This window comes from Drosophila rhopaloa, unplaced genomic scaffold, assembly GCF_018152115.1.
Source record: "Drosophila rhopaloa isolate 14029-0021.01 unplaced genomic scaffold, ASM1815211v1 contig_180, whole genome shotgun sequence".
Taxonomy (NCBI): Eukaryota; Metazoa; Arthropoda; class Insecta; order Diptera; family Drosophilidae; genus Drosophila; species Drosophila rhopaloa.
Genome location: NW_025335062.1, coordinates 392,645 through 408,193, shown reverse-complemented (window position 1 = coordinate 408,193; position 15,549 = coordinate 392,645). Strand labels below are relative to the sequence as shown.

The following is a 15,549-nucleotide window of genomic DNA, read 5'->3' as shown; positions in this document are numbered from 1 at the left end:
AGAGGCAAATGTGATAATTAAAAAAAAAGTGGCCAAATCGATAAAGTTTTAACAAAATAGTTAATTAAAACCCAAGTGTGCCAATAATTTTGTTCAGGCAAATTTGGTCCATTCTTTGGTTTTTTATTTTTAATAAATTATTTATAAAAGATAAATTAATGAAGTCACTTGTATTTAACATAAAATTAATGATGCTATCTAAAAATATTTTGTTTTATTTTTATATCAGCATATTATAAGAAGAAAAATAGCCTCAAAGTTTAACATGCTTGCTGTGCCAATAATTAAGTTTGTCACTGTATGTATATTTATCGGTAACTAATTCAAGCGGCGACTTTCAAGAATAAGCAAACATAAAAATATATATAACTAGATCATTAAATAACAACATTAAACAAAATTACACTGCGAATCAAAAAAAAAATCAACCAAAACTCATTAAACATATCATTCAAAACAAGTGTCCTAAAAAATGTAAACAAAACAAAAGCCAAACAGCCGTTCTTGTTTCTGTACCCACCCCTAAAATTCAATCGTCGGTAGGCTATGCAGGCACCATACGCTCGCAGAACAACAACCAAAGCTGATTTGGTTTGAAGTTTTCTGAACCACTAAGCGCAGACACCGACTGCGATGTGCCCTGTTCCTATCTCAGTAGATTGATTTCTATTAATTGGAATACATACATATATGCAAAATATTTTTTTTGCTACCACTGATTTGAATTTGTAAACCAAGATGAAATATATGCTGAAATATTAAAAATATACTATAACATATAATATTCTTATTTTTATCATTAACCCAATAGTGAATACGCTCATATTGTTAGGGTACCAAGTCTGAAAAGTAGCAAAAGACAAAATATTCTTGCTGCATCGAAATGAAATGATCGCACACATGCACCCCTGTATGAGAATGCATGAACACGCATACATACAAAGCCCAATTCAAGAGCAGGCCAACCTTCTTCAAAATGCGCGTCTCTGCGACTGAACGACCGAACTCGAGCGCGAGCGTCAAAATAAGAATTAGAACGAGAGCGAAAAAAACCCGAAGGCACACGAAGTGTCGGGGCCTGCCGATTCCAGCACTGGGGCTCCCCGAGTGAAAAATGTTGTGACCAAATTCGTTGTATGAAATGACCAGTCTATATGTTGTATGGTTAGTGTACATACCAACATGATCTGACATAAATGTAAATAGTGCGGTTCCTGATAGAATCGTTCATTCAAAAAAGTTAACTTAATTGTTCAGAATTAGCTTTTCTGAATGAACGACTTGATCTTGACTCGCACTCTGATGGAGGCAAAGGGAAACTAGATAATTCCAAATAAATAAATCCTCAGGGGTTGATCTATGCCTCTCGGAAACAGATTGATCATTTCTTGAGCTGATTCTTAGTTTCCAAGTCTTGCTTTATTATGCGTAATTATGAGTGGATATCAGACTTAACGGTATATTCGTCTTTGACTTCCAAAGTGAACGGTCGTGTTTTTTTTTTTTTGCGCTCCGATTTTTTATTTTTGTTTCGTTTATTCCCATCGGTGGGTTTTATCAAAACAAGTTTCATTTTTTTCCACTTAATTCAAACATACATTTCAATTCCGTTCGCCTCGCGAGTGAACTATAAATCTTGGTGCACTTGTGTAATAACACTAAAAAATTGTTTTAATTTCGTAATTCTGTTTTGTGTTTTCTTTTCTTGTAAACCCGCCGTTTTTTTTTTGCGTTGACCATCGCAAGTCGTAGTGCTGTTTTCAGTGTTGCCTTTGCATGCACTTTAACTAATTTACGCTCCCGCTCTCTCGCTCTCTTTGCTTTTGAAGTTCTAAGCGTGCAGTTTCTGCGCTCTTGCGGTACTTATAACTGCTCGCTTATAAATTTCAATTCGTTTTCTTGGTACAGTGGTAGATAAAATGAATAATAATAATTTAGTCTGCTTCTGCAAAAAATGCAGCCTCGTAATCAGGGCTGACCAGTCTAATATGACTTGCTGGCTGTGTGAAAATATGGTGCACACCAAGTGCGCCGGTTTTACTGGCCGGACAAGTGATGACCTTTCAAAGGGGCCCAATTTGCAGTTTTGTTGTGATGCTTGTGTCGAGGTTGCGAACGAGATGAAATCGTTCATGCGCCAAACTAAAGGCGGCCTGATGGGACTGATTAGCTGTTTCGGAGTGGCTAGAGATAGTTTTCGCCGAGCTGATGATCTCCTATCTGCGCTGGACTCGCAGTTTAATAGTCGTAAGCTATTAGAAGAGTCCCCTAAGCGCAAAAAGGCCGCTGGTGGTAAGGAGCAAAAGGGGAACACCCCGCAACCGAAATCAAAAGAACAACAGAGCATTCCGGCGGATCAGCAGCTGATTTCAGCAAACCCACAAATGTTGCTAAGATCAGCAGCTAAAAAAGATTCGGTATCCGAACAATCCGTTACAGAATGCATGCAACCAGGGACTTCTAAGAATTCCGATTTGTCCGTAGTGGTTTCACAATTAGTGGATCCACCTATCTCTCAGAATGTAGCATAACCACCACAAGGGACTACTGAGTCCGGACAGCCGGCTCAAGTTGGTTTTGCAGAAACAATGTCTGCTCCACCATAATCCCTTACAGTGGTTCCACTAAAGAAACAAATTTTCGTTTCTCGGCTTTCCCCTGATCAAACATCTTCTGATGTATTGTCTTATATACAAGACAAAACTAAAGCCGATTGTAATAGTGTAAAGGTAGAAAAGTTTAAGTTTTCTTATGCTAGAGACTTTTGGCCGGATAATATGGTTGTAAAAGAGTTCGAGGCTAAGATAAAGAAGAAGGGGCCCGTGGGAGTAAAACTTCCTAGTCGAGGCCAAACCAGTGTACCAATTTCAAAAACTAACTTCTAACCTCCTTCTTTCCTATCAGAATGCAAGAGGTTTGCGTAGCAAACTCACTAAATTGTATTCCGATAGCCTTTCCTTTGCATCTCATATTATTGTGTTAACAGAAACCTGGTTAAAGCCGGAGATCTTTAGCTCCGATGTTTTTCCAGGTAGGTACACAATATATAGGTATGACCGTCCCTCTAGACGGGGAGGTGGAGTCTTACTTGGAGTTGATTCAAACCTCCCGTCTGAGGAGTTATTTTTTGATGAATTCAATACCATTGAACTTATTTGTGTAAAGTTATCGCTTCCTGGTAACTTTATATACATAACTTGCTATTTATATTCCGCCGTTGGCTGAACTTCCTGATTTTTTAAATCACCTTTCCGTTATTAAGTCTATTGCAAATAAGCTTTCCGATAGGGATCAGTTGGTAGATCGAGGTGATTTTAATATACCTGGACTTTCCTGGTCCATTGAGAATGGATCGACTGTCTTACTACATATAGCACAGCATGATTTTATTGACGACCTGCTTGACATATCCTTATCTCAAGTAAACCATGTTCGAAATTCGCCTTCTTGATTTGTGTTTTATATCAAATCCTGTAGGTGTGTTCTGTCCAGAGTAGCACCACTTACGCAACCTGTAGATCCATATCACAATCGAACTTACATTTAACACGGGTAGAGTTTTTAAAGAAAAATCAGACAAATCAACCAAACGAATACATTGTTTTCGCAAGGCAGACTTTCTGAGGATAAATAATTTTATTTCTGGCTTTAATTGGTCTGATCTTTACTTATGCAATAATATGTCCGATGCAGTTAATGTTTTTTACACTGCAATAAACTCATTTTTTAATTCCTGTGTTCCGTCAATTTCCAATAAATCACGTTGGTCAAGTCTTTGCTAGTTGACACACTTAAGAAATGTCAAGTCCAGACTTTTTAGGAAATATAAAAATACCGGTTTTTCAATCTGGGAAGTTTCTAGAGATAAGGTAAACAACTTGTGAAGAGGTTTGCACAGGGCCCTGTGCTAATTCCCAAATATTTGGAAGGAATCAGTTGTTATTGGTCTTTTCAAAAAAGGTAACCAGTTAAAAGCCAGTAACTATAGAGGTATTTCTAAGTTGTCAGCTTTTCCTAAGCGTTTTGAAAAAATCATTACTCCTCATCTGTAGCACCTTTGTAGAACAATCATTTCTCCGTGTCAACACGGATTTACTTTAGTAAAGCATTTGACTCTGTAAATCACTTACTTCTTGTTCAAAAACTTGAATTGATAGGTTTCCAGTTGATCTTCTAAGATGGATCTCAAGTTATCTGAATGGCAGGTCACAAAGGGTCCTTTTTAAAAATTCAATTTTTAAAATTTTCCGTGTTACCTCCGGTGTCCCACAAGGGAGCCATCTGGGTCCGATACTTTTAACATTATTTATTAACGATCTTCCATCAATTATAAGTCATTCTCTCGTACTTATGTACGCAGATGATGTTAAGTTGTGCTTGCAGTATAAGGACATTTCCTGCCATTTAGACTTACAATTCGATCCAGATAATTTTCAAAACTGCTACCGAGATAATTTATTAAATTTAAACGGTTCCAAGTGCAAGCTGATGACTTTTTATCGGGTCAATCCGTTATACGTGACTTACACATTAAGTGGCAGCTCTTTGGATAGAATAACCCTTGTAAACGATCTTGGCGTTCTCTTGGACTCTAAATTAAAATGTTCTAATCACATTTCGTCCATGGTTAATAAAGCCAGAGGAGTGCTTGGATTTATTAAAAGGTGGTCAAAAGAATTCGATGATCCTTATTTAACTAAAGCTTTATTTATTTATTGATACACGGCTGCACCCCTCGGTCTGTTAGGCGGGTAAGTGGGCCGTGGGACTCTATATGCTAATATCAGAAGTTTTTTCAATTGGGAGTTGCCATATTTCTGGTTCGTGGGGCATAAAGGCAGGTATGTTGTTAAACTCTTTGTAGTATGTGAAAGTTAGGTGCATTTTCTAATAAAAGCGATCCGCTTTTCAATGCAGACTTGTGGTGAATGAAGATTATTCATTGCTAATATAAATAATTTCATTTTTTTGTATGGATGTGAAATATGGACTTCTATCAGAGTTAAATTGGGCTTTAAGAAAACGGACCTTTATGAATGGATACACAATGCAATTCAATACAATAAAATTACACATTGAATTAATGAATTTCAGATATTTCAAGAAATTTTAGACTAGATTTTGCTAAAAATTATAATTGTGTTATCAGGACAAATATTGTAATTTCACACAAAATAAATACGTTTTTTAGTAGCCATATGATCTAAAGTAATTCGAAATGCAAATCTTAATTAAGACCAGTGAGTGCAAATGTTGTGAAAGTTAAGTGGAAATAAACGTTGTGTTATAGAAGAAATTAAAAAATAACCACCGTTGGACCTCGAGTTTAATCAATAACTTCAATTAATTAAATATAAAGATGTTTTATTCCCAACACAAGAATAAGAAATATTTGTTTGTATTGCAAATTCAATTTCAACTATCAATCAAACGATTATTAAATTCAAACATGTTAAAAATTATGGAATCCTTAAATAAATAAATAAACCTGCTTGCGGCAATAAGTAATTTAAAGCCAAATTTCCCTAAATTCTATGAATTATTCTTTGTTTTAACTCCATAGACATATTTTGCAATAACAATGAATTTATTTATTTAATAACTATTGTAACAATTTTTTTTTCTTACATTTTTTTTTCGATTTGTTTATGCAAATGCTCACATGAAGTCCAAACAACTTTATAACAGTTAAAATCCAAAACTTGGAATATACTAGAAAGAGCAAAGAGCACAAATATAATATGCAAAAAATACCGAAATTTTACCTTTTCGATTTGGAGTTATGAGCAGTTGTAAAGAGAGCATACAAGGTGTGCTATTCAAGTGGAGAGAAGTGTGAATGCCATTCGCATAAGTAAACGACGTTAGCAGGGAACCATGGAGTCTGGGTGACAAACTCGTTATGAAAAAGCTTCAGCCAAAGAGTACTAAGTCTAAAATAAAGGAAGGACATATGTATTGATAAAATTCAGTTTCCCCTCATTTGATGAGATCAGCTTGCGTACTGCTGCAGACACTTGATTGGCTGTGCGAAATAATTTACAAAAATCGCACTGACATTAGGAACAAATTAAAAAATTGTGTTGCCCACGTTAATAAGCTGCTGATTAAAGGGATATAATTTTTCACAAAAAAATATTGCTGCCATCAAAAATCGTTACCAATTTTACTTTCAGCTGATAAGGCTTTATATTTATACCCTTGCAGAGGGTATTATAATTTTGGTCAAAAGTGTGCAACGCAATGAAGGAGACATCTCCGACCCTAAAGTATATATATTCGTGATCAGGATCACCTCCTGAGTTGATATAGCCATGTCCGTCTGTCCGTCTGTCTGTCCGTCTGTCTGTTTCTACGCAAACTAGTCTCTCAGTTTTAAAGCTATCGAGTTGAAACTTTGCACACAGCCTTCCTATCCTATAGCTGCCATATAACTGATTGATCGGAAATGCCATAACTTTGGTGTTTGTAAAGTTAGGAAATTGCGATTTTCTATCGGTTTTATATTTGGCCAATTAATCCGACCTACCAAATTTCATAAGGATCGGCCGACTATATCCTATAGCCGCCATATAACTGATTGATCTGAAATGCCATAACTTTGGTGTTTGTTAAGTTAGGAAGTTGGGATTTTCTTTGGGTTTTATTTTTGGCCAAACAATCCGACCTACCAAAGTTCATAAGGATCGGCCGACTATATCTTATAGCTGCCATATAACTGAACGATTGGAAATGCTATAACTTTGGTGTTTTTAAAGTTAGGAAGTTGGGATTTTTTATGAGTATTAAGAATGCATCATATGAATAATTTTGGAGAATATAATTTACATAGTACTCTGCAAGGGTATATCAACTTCGGCTCCGCCCGAAGTTAGCTTTCCTTTCTTGTTTCTTATTGAGAACTCTTTTTCTAGGCAACAATATATTGATAAAATAGTGATGAATATTAAAAAGAATTGCAAGTCTTTAAACAATTTTTCATTAAAAGTAAAATAAAGTTAATAGTTAATTTAGCGTTTGATGGTTCGACCACACAAAGTATCTATAAGCAACGATTCAATAAACTGGAACCGAAAAGCCTTTAGCAATCGTACTTTGTCCCCACAATAATTCCCCTTCAAATTATTGAACAATGGGATGAATTTTCGGGAGAAACCATAACCCACAATCCGTATTGATGAAAGTTGTAAACATACTTTATCCTCAACAATCTCATAGATATGCAAATAAAAGTAGAAATTGCTTATGACTTGCAAATAACTCTTATAGTTGGCCAAAACTTTAAATACCTTAGCCAATTATGTCCAATTTGGAAGTTAGTTCTTTACACGCATGGACTCGTTATTCGAATTTGCTTTAAACATATCAGTGGATCTTTAAAAATGGCGAGTAGGTAATGGTACTGACAAAAACGCAATGCTCACACGGAAAAACAAAACAAACCTTTCGGATCTATCTTCGCAAATAAGTTACCAGGCATACTATTTCTATTGCAATTTGGGAAACACCTTTATTTAAGAAAGGGTGCGATAGGGAATAAGATGTTCGTGTGGTAATATAGTACTTAAATGTAACATAGCAATATAAGCCATTAGTCGCATCATGAGGATTAGAAAAGCACCAGGACCCAAACCCGACCGAAGCTCTTAAACTTATCGCATAAAGCTGACTTGATGTACGAGTACTATTATTAAGAATGTACAACAAGTGAATAGAGAAAGGAATATTCCCCGATCAGTGGAAGATACTGATGTTGAACGTGTTTTGAGTAAATAGGTTCTAGATATTAGATTATTACTGCAAGTTAAGCTTTAAAAGCTTAAATACGGGTAGAAAAGTTAATTAAGGCAGACTTAACTTAGTAAATAAATCATTTATCTAGGTCAAGCCCGTGGTAAGAATGAACCGGATTTCACGCCCAGAACTCATGTACTGACAGTTTTTAAGTTTCCGATGAATGTGGGCAACATTATCTACATGAGCCCTTTTTAATTCGAAACTGCTGCTTGGGGATAAATGAGGACACCATGCAAATCGTCTTCGCAGGTCCAGAGAGACACGATAATTTAATCAAGAAGAGGGTCATCATTTAAAAGATGAATGGAAGCGCTACGAAAATTTCGACGCTCAATTATAAGGACGCTTCTTGAGTATTGGGTTTTAACAGCATATCGAGTCAAATAATTCTATATTGTAGAAATCCAGATTTATCCATGTTTCAACCAATATAAAGTCATAATATTCACAGTACGCTTTCGTACATGTACTAGAAACGGATAAAAGTACAGTTATTTATGCGACGTCTTAGTCGTCCCCCAATTACCAAATATTATTGGGAACAACTTTAACTGATGTTGCAGTGGGGATACGTTAAGCTGGTGGTGGGGAAACAATCCAATTGATCGCTATTAAAAGCGGACCAAGAGGGGAGGGCTCTTACATGCTGTTGGCTGAAGTCAGTTAAGCTGACCCTTGCAGAGGCTATTACTATTTCAGTCAAAAGTTTGCAACGCAGTGAAGGAGACCCTATAAAGTATATATCTTCTTGATCAGCATCACCAGGAGAGTCGATCTAGCCATGTCCGTCTGACCGGCCGTCCGTCCGTTTTTACGCAAACTAGTCCCTCAGTTTTAAAGCTATCTGTTTTAAACTTTCCCAAAAGTTTTTTTTCTATTGCAGGTAGTATATATGTCGGAACGAGCCGGATCGGCGACTCATATAGCTCCCGTAGGAACAACCAAAAAAATTTTCACGGCACATACATATGTACATGTAAACAGAATGTTTCTTTTGAATGGTCATCTGAAAGTCATTCTTACATTTAAGAGACAAACTTATTAAATAATCGATGAAAGTAAACGAGCATGTGAAGCGGTTTTAACTAAAACCCATATCGAACTAACTAACTAACTGTCATTTGTGTTCGGAGCAGCCGGCCAGCAACTAGTCTAGTGCGCATAGGTGTATGGCTGAACCTGCAGCGCTCTTGCGCTCTCCTCTTTATTATTTGCCTTATCTCGCTAAGCTCGCTATTCAGCGACTACATTGTATTATTAATTAAAATATGAAACCTGGCTTTCGGCTGCTGCAGTGCATATTCGACTGGCAGAATTAACACGACACGTACATAAACTGATTAAATTAAAAAGCGTTATTATTACATAACATAAGAGTGGCATTTTTGTTGTCTTTCCCGAAATAATATGCATCACGTTTATTTACAAAGGGTGAAAGTATAAAAGTGTTACAGAAAAGGAATAGTAGCAATTCATTGGGCAACTACATATGGTTAATTTGCCAAAAAAAAGGGCAAAGTACAACATATAAACTATGTTTTTACAAATAAAAAAAAATGAGCCGTTCGCAGGCAAGCTCCGTAGGTGCCTCCAAGAAAAAAGGTTTTGTGGTGAACAGCATAACTCGTTGCTGGATTTTTGGTAACACTTTGAAGTCAGAAATGTGATTTTGGCCTAAAAATTCGATATATTAGTTATTTTAAAATGAAAAATAATCAGTAAAAAAAATAAAACTCGACGTCAGTACCTGAGGATTTAGGTACAGAAATAGTGTGCAAAATTTAAAAACGATTCGATTAGAGATTTTTCAGGATCGTGTTCTCCGACTTTGAAATGGCAACTTTTCAGGAGAGCGTTTTAAAGTTTTTAGACACCCAAAAATGGAATACAAAACAAGCTAACTCACCTGCATTCAAGTACCTGATACTCGTATCAATCTAAAATTTTTACGCAATATTCTTCAAATGTTGTGCATTCAAAAAATTTTTAAAAAAATAGGCAAACAAAAATGTAAATACCATACCTTACAGCTAATTTTAATTCACAAGGAATCGATATGTTAACCAGAAAAGATTCCATAGTTTTACTTCTCTATAAAACTACCTTAATATTAAGTAAATTGATTAAACCTAGTACTCTGATCGAAAAACGAGTAACATATCCTAGGTGACAAATTTTTAGAGTTCATCAAAATTGAATGTGCTGCTTCTGAACGATATTTTCAAGTAGCTTGGAAAGTCTGTCTGTGTACAACAGATTTCGTCTATCTGAGTAATAGGCCAGCTAGGGAAATTTTAATGAATGTGTTTCCAGTAATTTGCAATCACGGCGCGATTTTGGTGACGCGTACTATTCCTGGTAGTTGCGTTCCTAATTGATTTTATAGATATGATGATTCTTATATTTTGAATAGCCTTGTTAGAAAAAATTTTCTATAAGCTGAAGATTGACTTACTAATTCTACAAATTCTCTTTCATAAAATATCAATTAGACTATTCGAGCAATTATATCTTTAACCATTCTATTAAATGATACAAATTCGTTTTTTTACAGCCATACATGGAAGAAATATTTACACAGCTTAAGGGAAAGCCATTTAAAAAATTTTTGGAGAGGTAAATATATTATTTGTTTTAATAATAACATGAATAAAATAATAACCATAGAACAAAAATGGCTATCATCACACATAGAGCTAATCCAGGAACAATTTCTAAAAATAGTACCAACTAGCTGAATTTATTTTTGGAAGTAAAACCACAACTTTTAAAATTATTTTCTTAAAATACTTAATTTTTTCGCTGAAAGTAAGGGGGAAACCAGTTTAAACTGAGAAAAAATAATTGTAATTCGTTTAATTTTGAAGGCTAGTTTATTCCTAGTTAAGTTAGAGACTGTCTATCACCAAACTGTTTGATCTGAAATTATTAATTTGTATACCCTTGCACAGGGTATTATAATTTCAGTCAAAAATTTGCAACGCAGTGAAGGAGATATTTCCGACCCCATTATCCGTTTCTACGGAAACTAGTCCCTCAGTTTTAAAGTTATCTGCTTAAAACTTTCCCAAAAGTTGTCTTTCTATTGCAGGTAGTATATAAGTCGGAACGCGCCGGATCGGGTGACTATATCATATAGCTCCTATAGGAACAATCGGAAAATTTTTTTTTAGGTAAAGGGTGGCCCACGAAAGATTTGCGTTTTAAAATCGCTATAAAAAACAACGAGTATATATTTTTCTAAATTTTTTTTGGCTAGCCTCAACATTGCGGTTTATGTATAAAACACCACTTATTTTCCTTTTTAATTTATTTTTTTCGCGCGGTGTCCCACGGCCCATTTACCCGCCCAACCGACCGAGGATCGCAGCCGTGTATCGTAAGGCACGATTCGCGATAAGATAGACGCGAGATAAGAAAATGTAGGTAAAAGTCCGGGGAAAAAAGAAACAGTAAGATCAATTTTGTGCCAATGAGGCTAGTATTAATCGTTTTAGGAGCGCAAGAGAGTTAAGATTTGAGATTATAGGAAAAAGTCTATTATAGTCAGAACATAATACTCTGAAAGGCTCATGCAAGGCATAGTAAGATCTACAATGATTTAATATTAGGGGAACATAATTTCTAGTTAATCTACTTGGCACAGAAAAGTTTAGCCGACTTACCAAGTCGGGGCTGTCAATCTCACCACTCCAGACGGGAGACCCATATTACAGAATCGGACGGACTAGCGAAATAAATAAAGCATTAGTTAAATAAGGATCATCGAATTCTTTTGACCACCTTTTAATAAATCTAAGCACTCCTCTGGCTTTATTAACCATGGACGAAATGTGATTAGAACATTTTAATTTAGGGTCCAAGAGAACGCCAAGATCGTTTACAAGGGTTATTCTATCCAAAGAGCTGCCAGTTAATGTGTAAGTCGCGTATAACGGATTGACCCGATAAAAAGTCATCAGCTTGCACTTGGAACCGTTTAAATTTAGTAAATTATCTCAGCACCAGTTTTGAAAACTATATCAACACCCTAAAAAGAGGAAACATATTAGAAGCAAAACTCCAGGTTAACAACGAAGACAACTTCCGTTCTGTAACAAGATATCTCGACAATGAGCTTATAAATTACTAAACTTACCAACTAAAAAGTAAGAAAGGCCTATAAGTTGTACTCAAAGGTATAGAATCGACTGTTGCGGTAGCAGAAATAGCTGAAGGGCTCACGGAAAAAGGCTTCGACGTTAAGCCAATCGTGAACATAGTAAACAGGGATGAAATTCCTCAACCACTGTTTAAGATTGAGCTGGCCCCAGAGACGAAACCTCTAAAGAAAAATGCAGTGCATCCTATTTACAATCTGGAATATCTCCTTCACCGAAGAATCACCGTAGAGGAACCGCATAAGCGGAACGGCCCCGTACAGTGTACAAACTGCCAGGAGTTCGGGCATACAAGAACATACTGCACCCTGCGACCAGTTTGTGTCGCCTGTGGAGATTTGCATTGCATTGAAGCATACCTGGGAAACAAAGAAGACCCTACTGTGGGGGAAATCATACTGCCAACTACCGGGGCTGTCCCGTCTACAAAGAACTCAAGAGCCGCCTAAATCAGAGACGCAGTAATCCATTCGCCGCTCAACACTCTGCCCAACCAAACATCTTCACCCCATCAACAACCACTCCTGGTGTCTCCTTTGCCAACGCACTCCGCTACCCTGGAATCTCACAAACATCTACGGCCCAGCCTGCAGCATTGCGTCCACAGCCACCTATACCAAACCTAAATTATTTTCCGCTCTTAAGCCAAAATGGCCAAACAACAACTCAACCTTCTACGCAGCAAAACCAAACTCTTCCCCCACAAACACTTAGCGGTCTAGAATATACACTAGCTACTCTTGCAAACGTCATGATGACGATTCAAAGTTCCCTTCAAGAACTACTGCGAAACCAGAGCCTTCTAATGGAACTGCTGATCAAACAAAAGTCTGTATAAATGGACTCCTTAAGAATATGCTTCTGGAACGCAAACGGCGTTTCCCGGCACAAAAACGAACTCCTACAGTTCCTAAACAGCCACAATATCGATATCATGCTACTTTCTGAAACCCATCTAACTAATAAAAACTACTTCCATATCATCGGATATATATTCCACGCGACCAACCACCCGGACGGTAAAGCACACGGAGGTACCGGTATACTCATAAAACAACGCATAAAACATCATCCCTTGGAGACATTCGCTACTAACTACCTGCAGGCCACATCCCTACGTATAAACCTAATTGGCGGCCCACTTACCCTATCCGCCATATATTGCCCCCCACGCTTCAGTACTGCAGAAAATGAGTTTATGAATTTCTACAACTCACTAGGACGCTGCTTTATAGCTGCCGGTGATTATAACGCAAAGCATCCCCACTGGGGATCTCGTCCTATCAACCCCAAATGCCGCCAATTATACAACGCTATCATCACTCCTGGTAATACGCTTGACTTTGTCTCACCAGCTAGGCCTACATACTGGCCCACAGATCCAAATAAACAACCTGACATTATCGATTTCGCTGTTATTAGAAGAGTCTCGCAAAGGCTGATAAAAGTAAAAACCTTAGAAGAGCTTACATCGGACCATTCGCCAGTTCTCCTCTGTCTATCTTAACAGCCTCAGCTTCTGGAACGCCCCCAAAATCTAACATCAAACAAAACAAACTGGCTGAAGTACAAAAAATATGTAAGTGCACACATCGAACTTGATCCTGAAATTTCCTCTGAATCTGACATTGATAAGTCGCTTAAACACCTCACGTAATGTCCTCTGCCGCCAAACATTCTACGCCAGAACCCTCATCCACAAACCCGCTAAGAACTGGACGCTCAAGTATCCAGATCGAGTCTCTCCTACTTGAAAAACGTAGACTTCGCAGAGACTGGCAGACTCATCGGTCGCCAGCTACTAAGAAAAGACTTAATGAAGCATCTCGAAAATTGTCGAAGGCCCTCTCTACCGAAAAGAACCAGGCCCAACGGGCCTACATTGCGAAACTATCCCCGACGGGTAATAAATTCCCCAATTCACCCAAACATGCAACCACCAATAGATCCCGATTGGCCAATTCGATCACAAACAGGTGCCTGGGCGCGCAGTGACTAAGAAAGAGCTAACACCTTTGCCCATTACTTGGAAAACGTCTTCAAGCCTCACCCGCCATCCAACCAATTCACTCTACCGAATGTCTCGCTAGCGTCGCCGTCCTCCCCAGTTACCCTTGAAACCAGCATAATACTTAAGGCTATTAAAGAACATATAAACCCAAAAAAAGCTCCTGGTCACGATTTTATTTCTCCAAAAATGATAATTGAATTACCTGCATGCGCAGTCAGATGCATTGCATTTATATTTAACTCAATATTGAAATGGGACTACTTTCCTGACCAATGGAAAAAGTCTGTCATTACAATGATCCCGAAGCCAGGAAAAGACAAATCCCAGCCTTCCTCGTACCGGCCCATCAGTCTGCTCCCATGTCTATCAAAGCTATTTGAAAAACTGCTTCTTGTTCATCTAGTAACACATCTTCAAAACAACAGAACGATCCGTCTGCACCAATTCGGATTTAGGGAAAAGCATGGAACTATCGAACAGGTAAACCACTTAACATCTGAAATTCGCACGGCTTTCGAACACAAGCAATATTGCAGTGCCTTATTTCTGGACGTATCACAAGCATTTGATCGCGTCTGGATCGACGCTCTTGTATACAAAATCAAAACCCTTCTACCGGAAAACACTCACAAGTTGCTTGAGTCATACCTCAGAAAAAGAGTTTTCACCGTGAGATGTAAAACCTTTACTTCAACCATCCGTAACATCGAAGCTGGAGTACCCCAAGGAAGTGTGCTTGGACCAATCTTGTACATCCTTTACACGTCAGACATTCCAACAAGCCGCCAGACCCTCATCTCAACCTTTGCTGACGACACTGCCATTGTCAGCCGCTCGGAATGCCCAAAAACAGCTACAGCCCATTTAAAAGAACACCTGGTAGCTGTAGAAAAATGGCTCGCAGACTGGCGTATCAAAGTCAACGAGCAAAAGTGTAAGCACATTACATTTACTCTAAACTTGTCGAAATGCCCACCACTGGCGCTAAACAACAAGCCGGTTCCACAAGCAGACGAAGTCACCTATCTCGGCATACACTTAGACAGAAGGCTTACCTGGAGAAAGCATATAGAAGCAAAGAAGACCCATTTAAAACTAAAGGCCAGCAGCCTTCACTGGCTCAGGAACTACCGCTCCCCCCTTCCACTCGAATATAAAGTACTACTGTATAACTCGTGCTTAAAGCCGATCTGGACCTACGGTTCCGAGCTCTGGGGAAACGCAAGCAGCAGCAATATAGAAATTATTCAAAGAGTACAATCAAAGACCCTACGAACAATAACTCGAGCCCCCTGGTACATCCGCAACGCAAACATCCAGAGAGACCTGGATATAAATCCCGTAAAAGAAGAAATTGTTTCCAGAAAAATTAAATATGAAGCCAGATTATCAAATCACCCAAACCTGCTAGCCAGACAACTCAACCGGCTAAGCTATCATTCCCGTCTACATCGGAATGATTTCCCATCCCTCTTCAATAACATAAATTAACGTAACATAGATTAAGATTTGAAAACTTATTGTTAGTCTCTTAAGTAATAGAGAAGATCCAATAAATAAGAATAAAGTATCAAAAAAAAA

General features: G+C 37.6%; 1 protein-coding gene across 1 annotated transcript in view; it reads left to right on the top strand.

Moving 5' to 3' along the window:
• LOC108039093 (G protein-coupled receptor kinase 1) overlaps window positions 1-15,549 on the top strand; it is a 269,899-nt gene that overhangs the window by 46,992 nt on the left and 207,358 nt on the right. Inside the window, exon 6 of the mRNA XM_044459230.1 lies at window positions 10,352-10,413. Within this exon, the coding sequence (XP_044315165.1) occupies window positions 10,352-10,413 (62 nt within the window). The remainder of the gene's footprint in view (window positions 1-10,351; window positions 10,414-15,549) is intronic.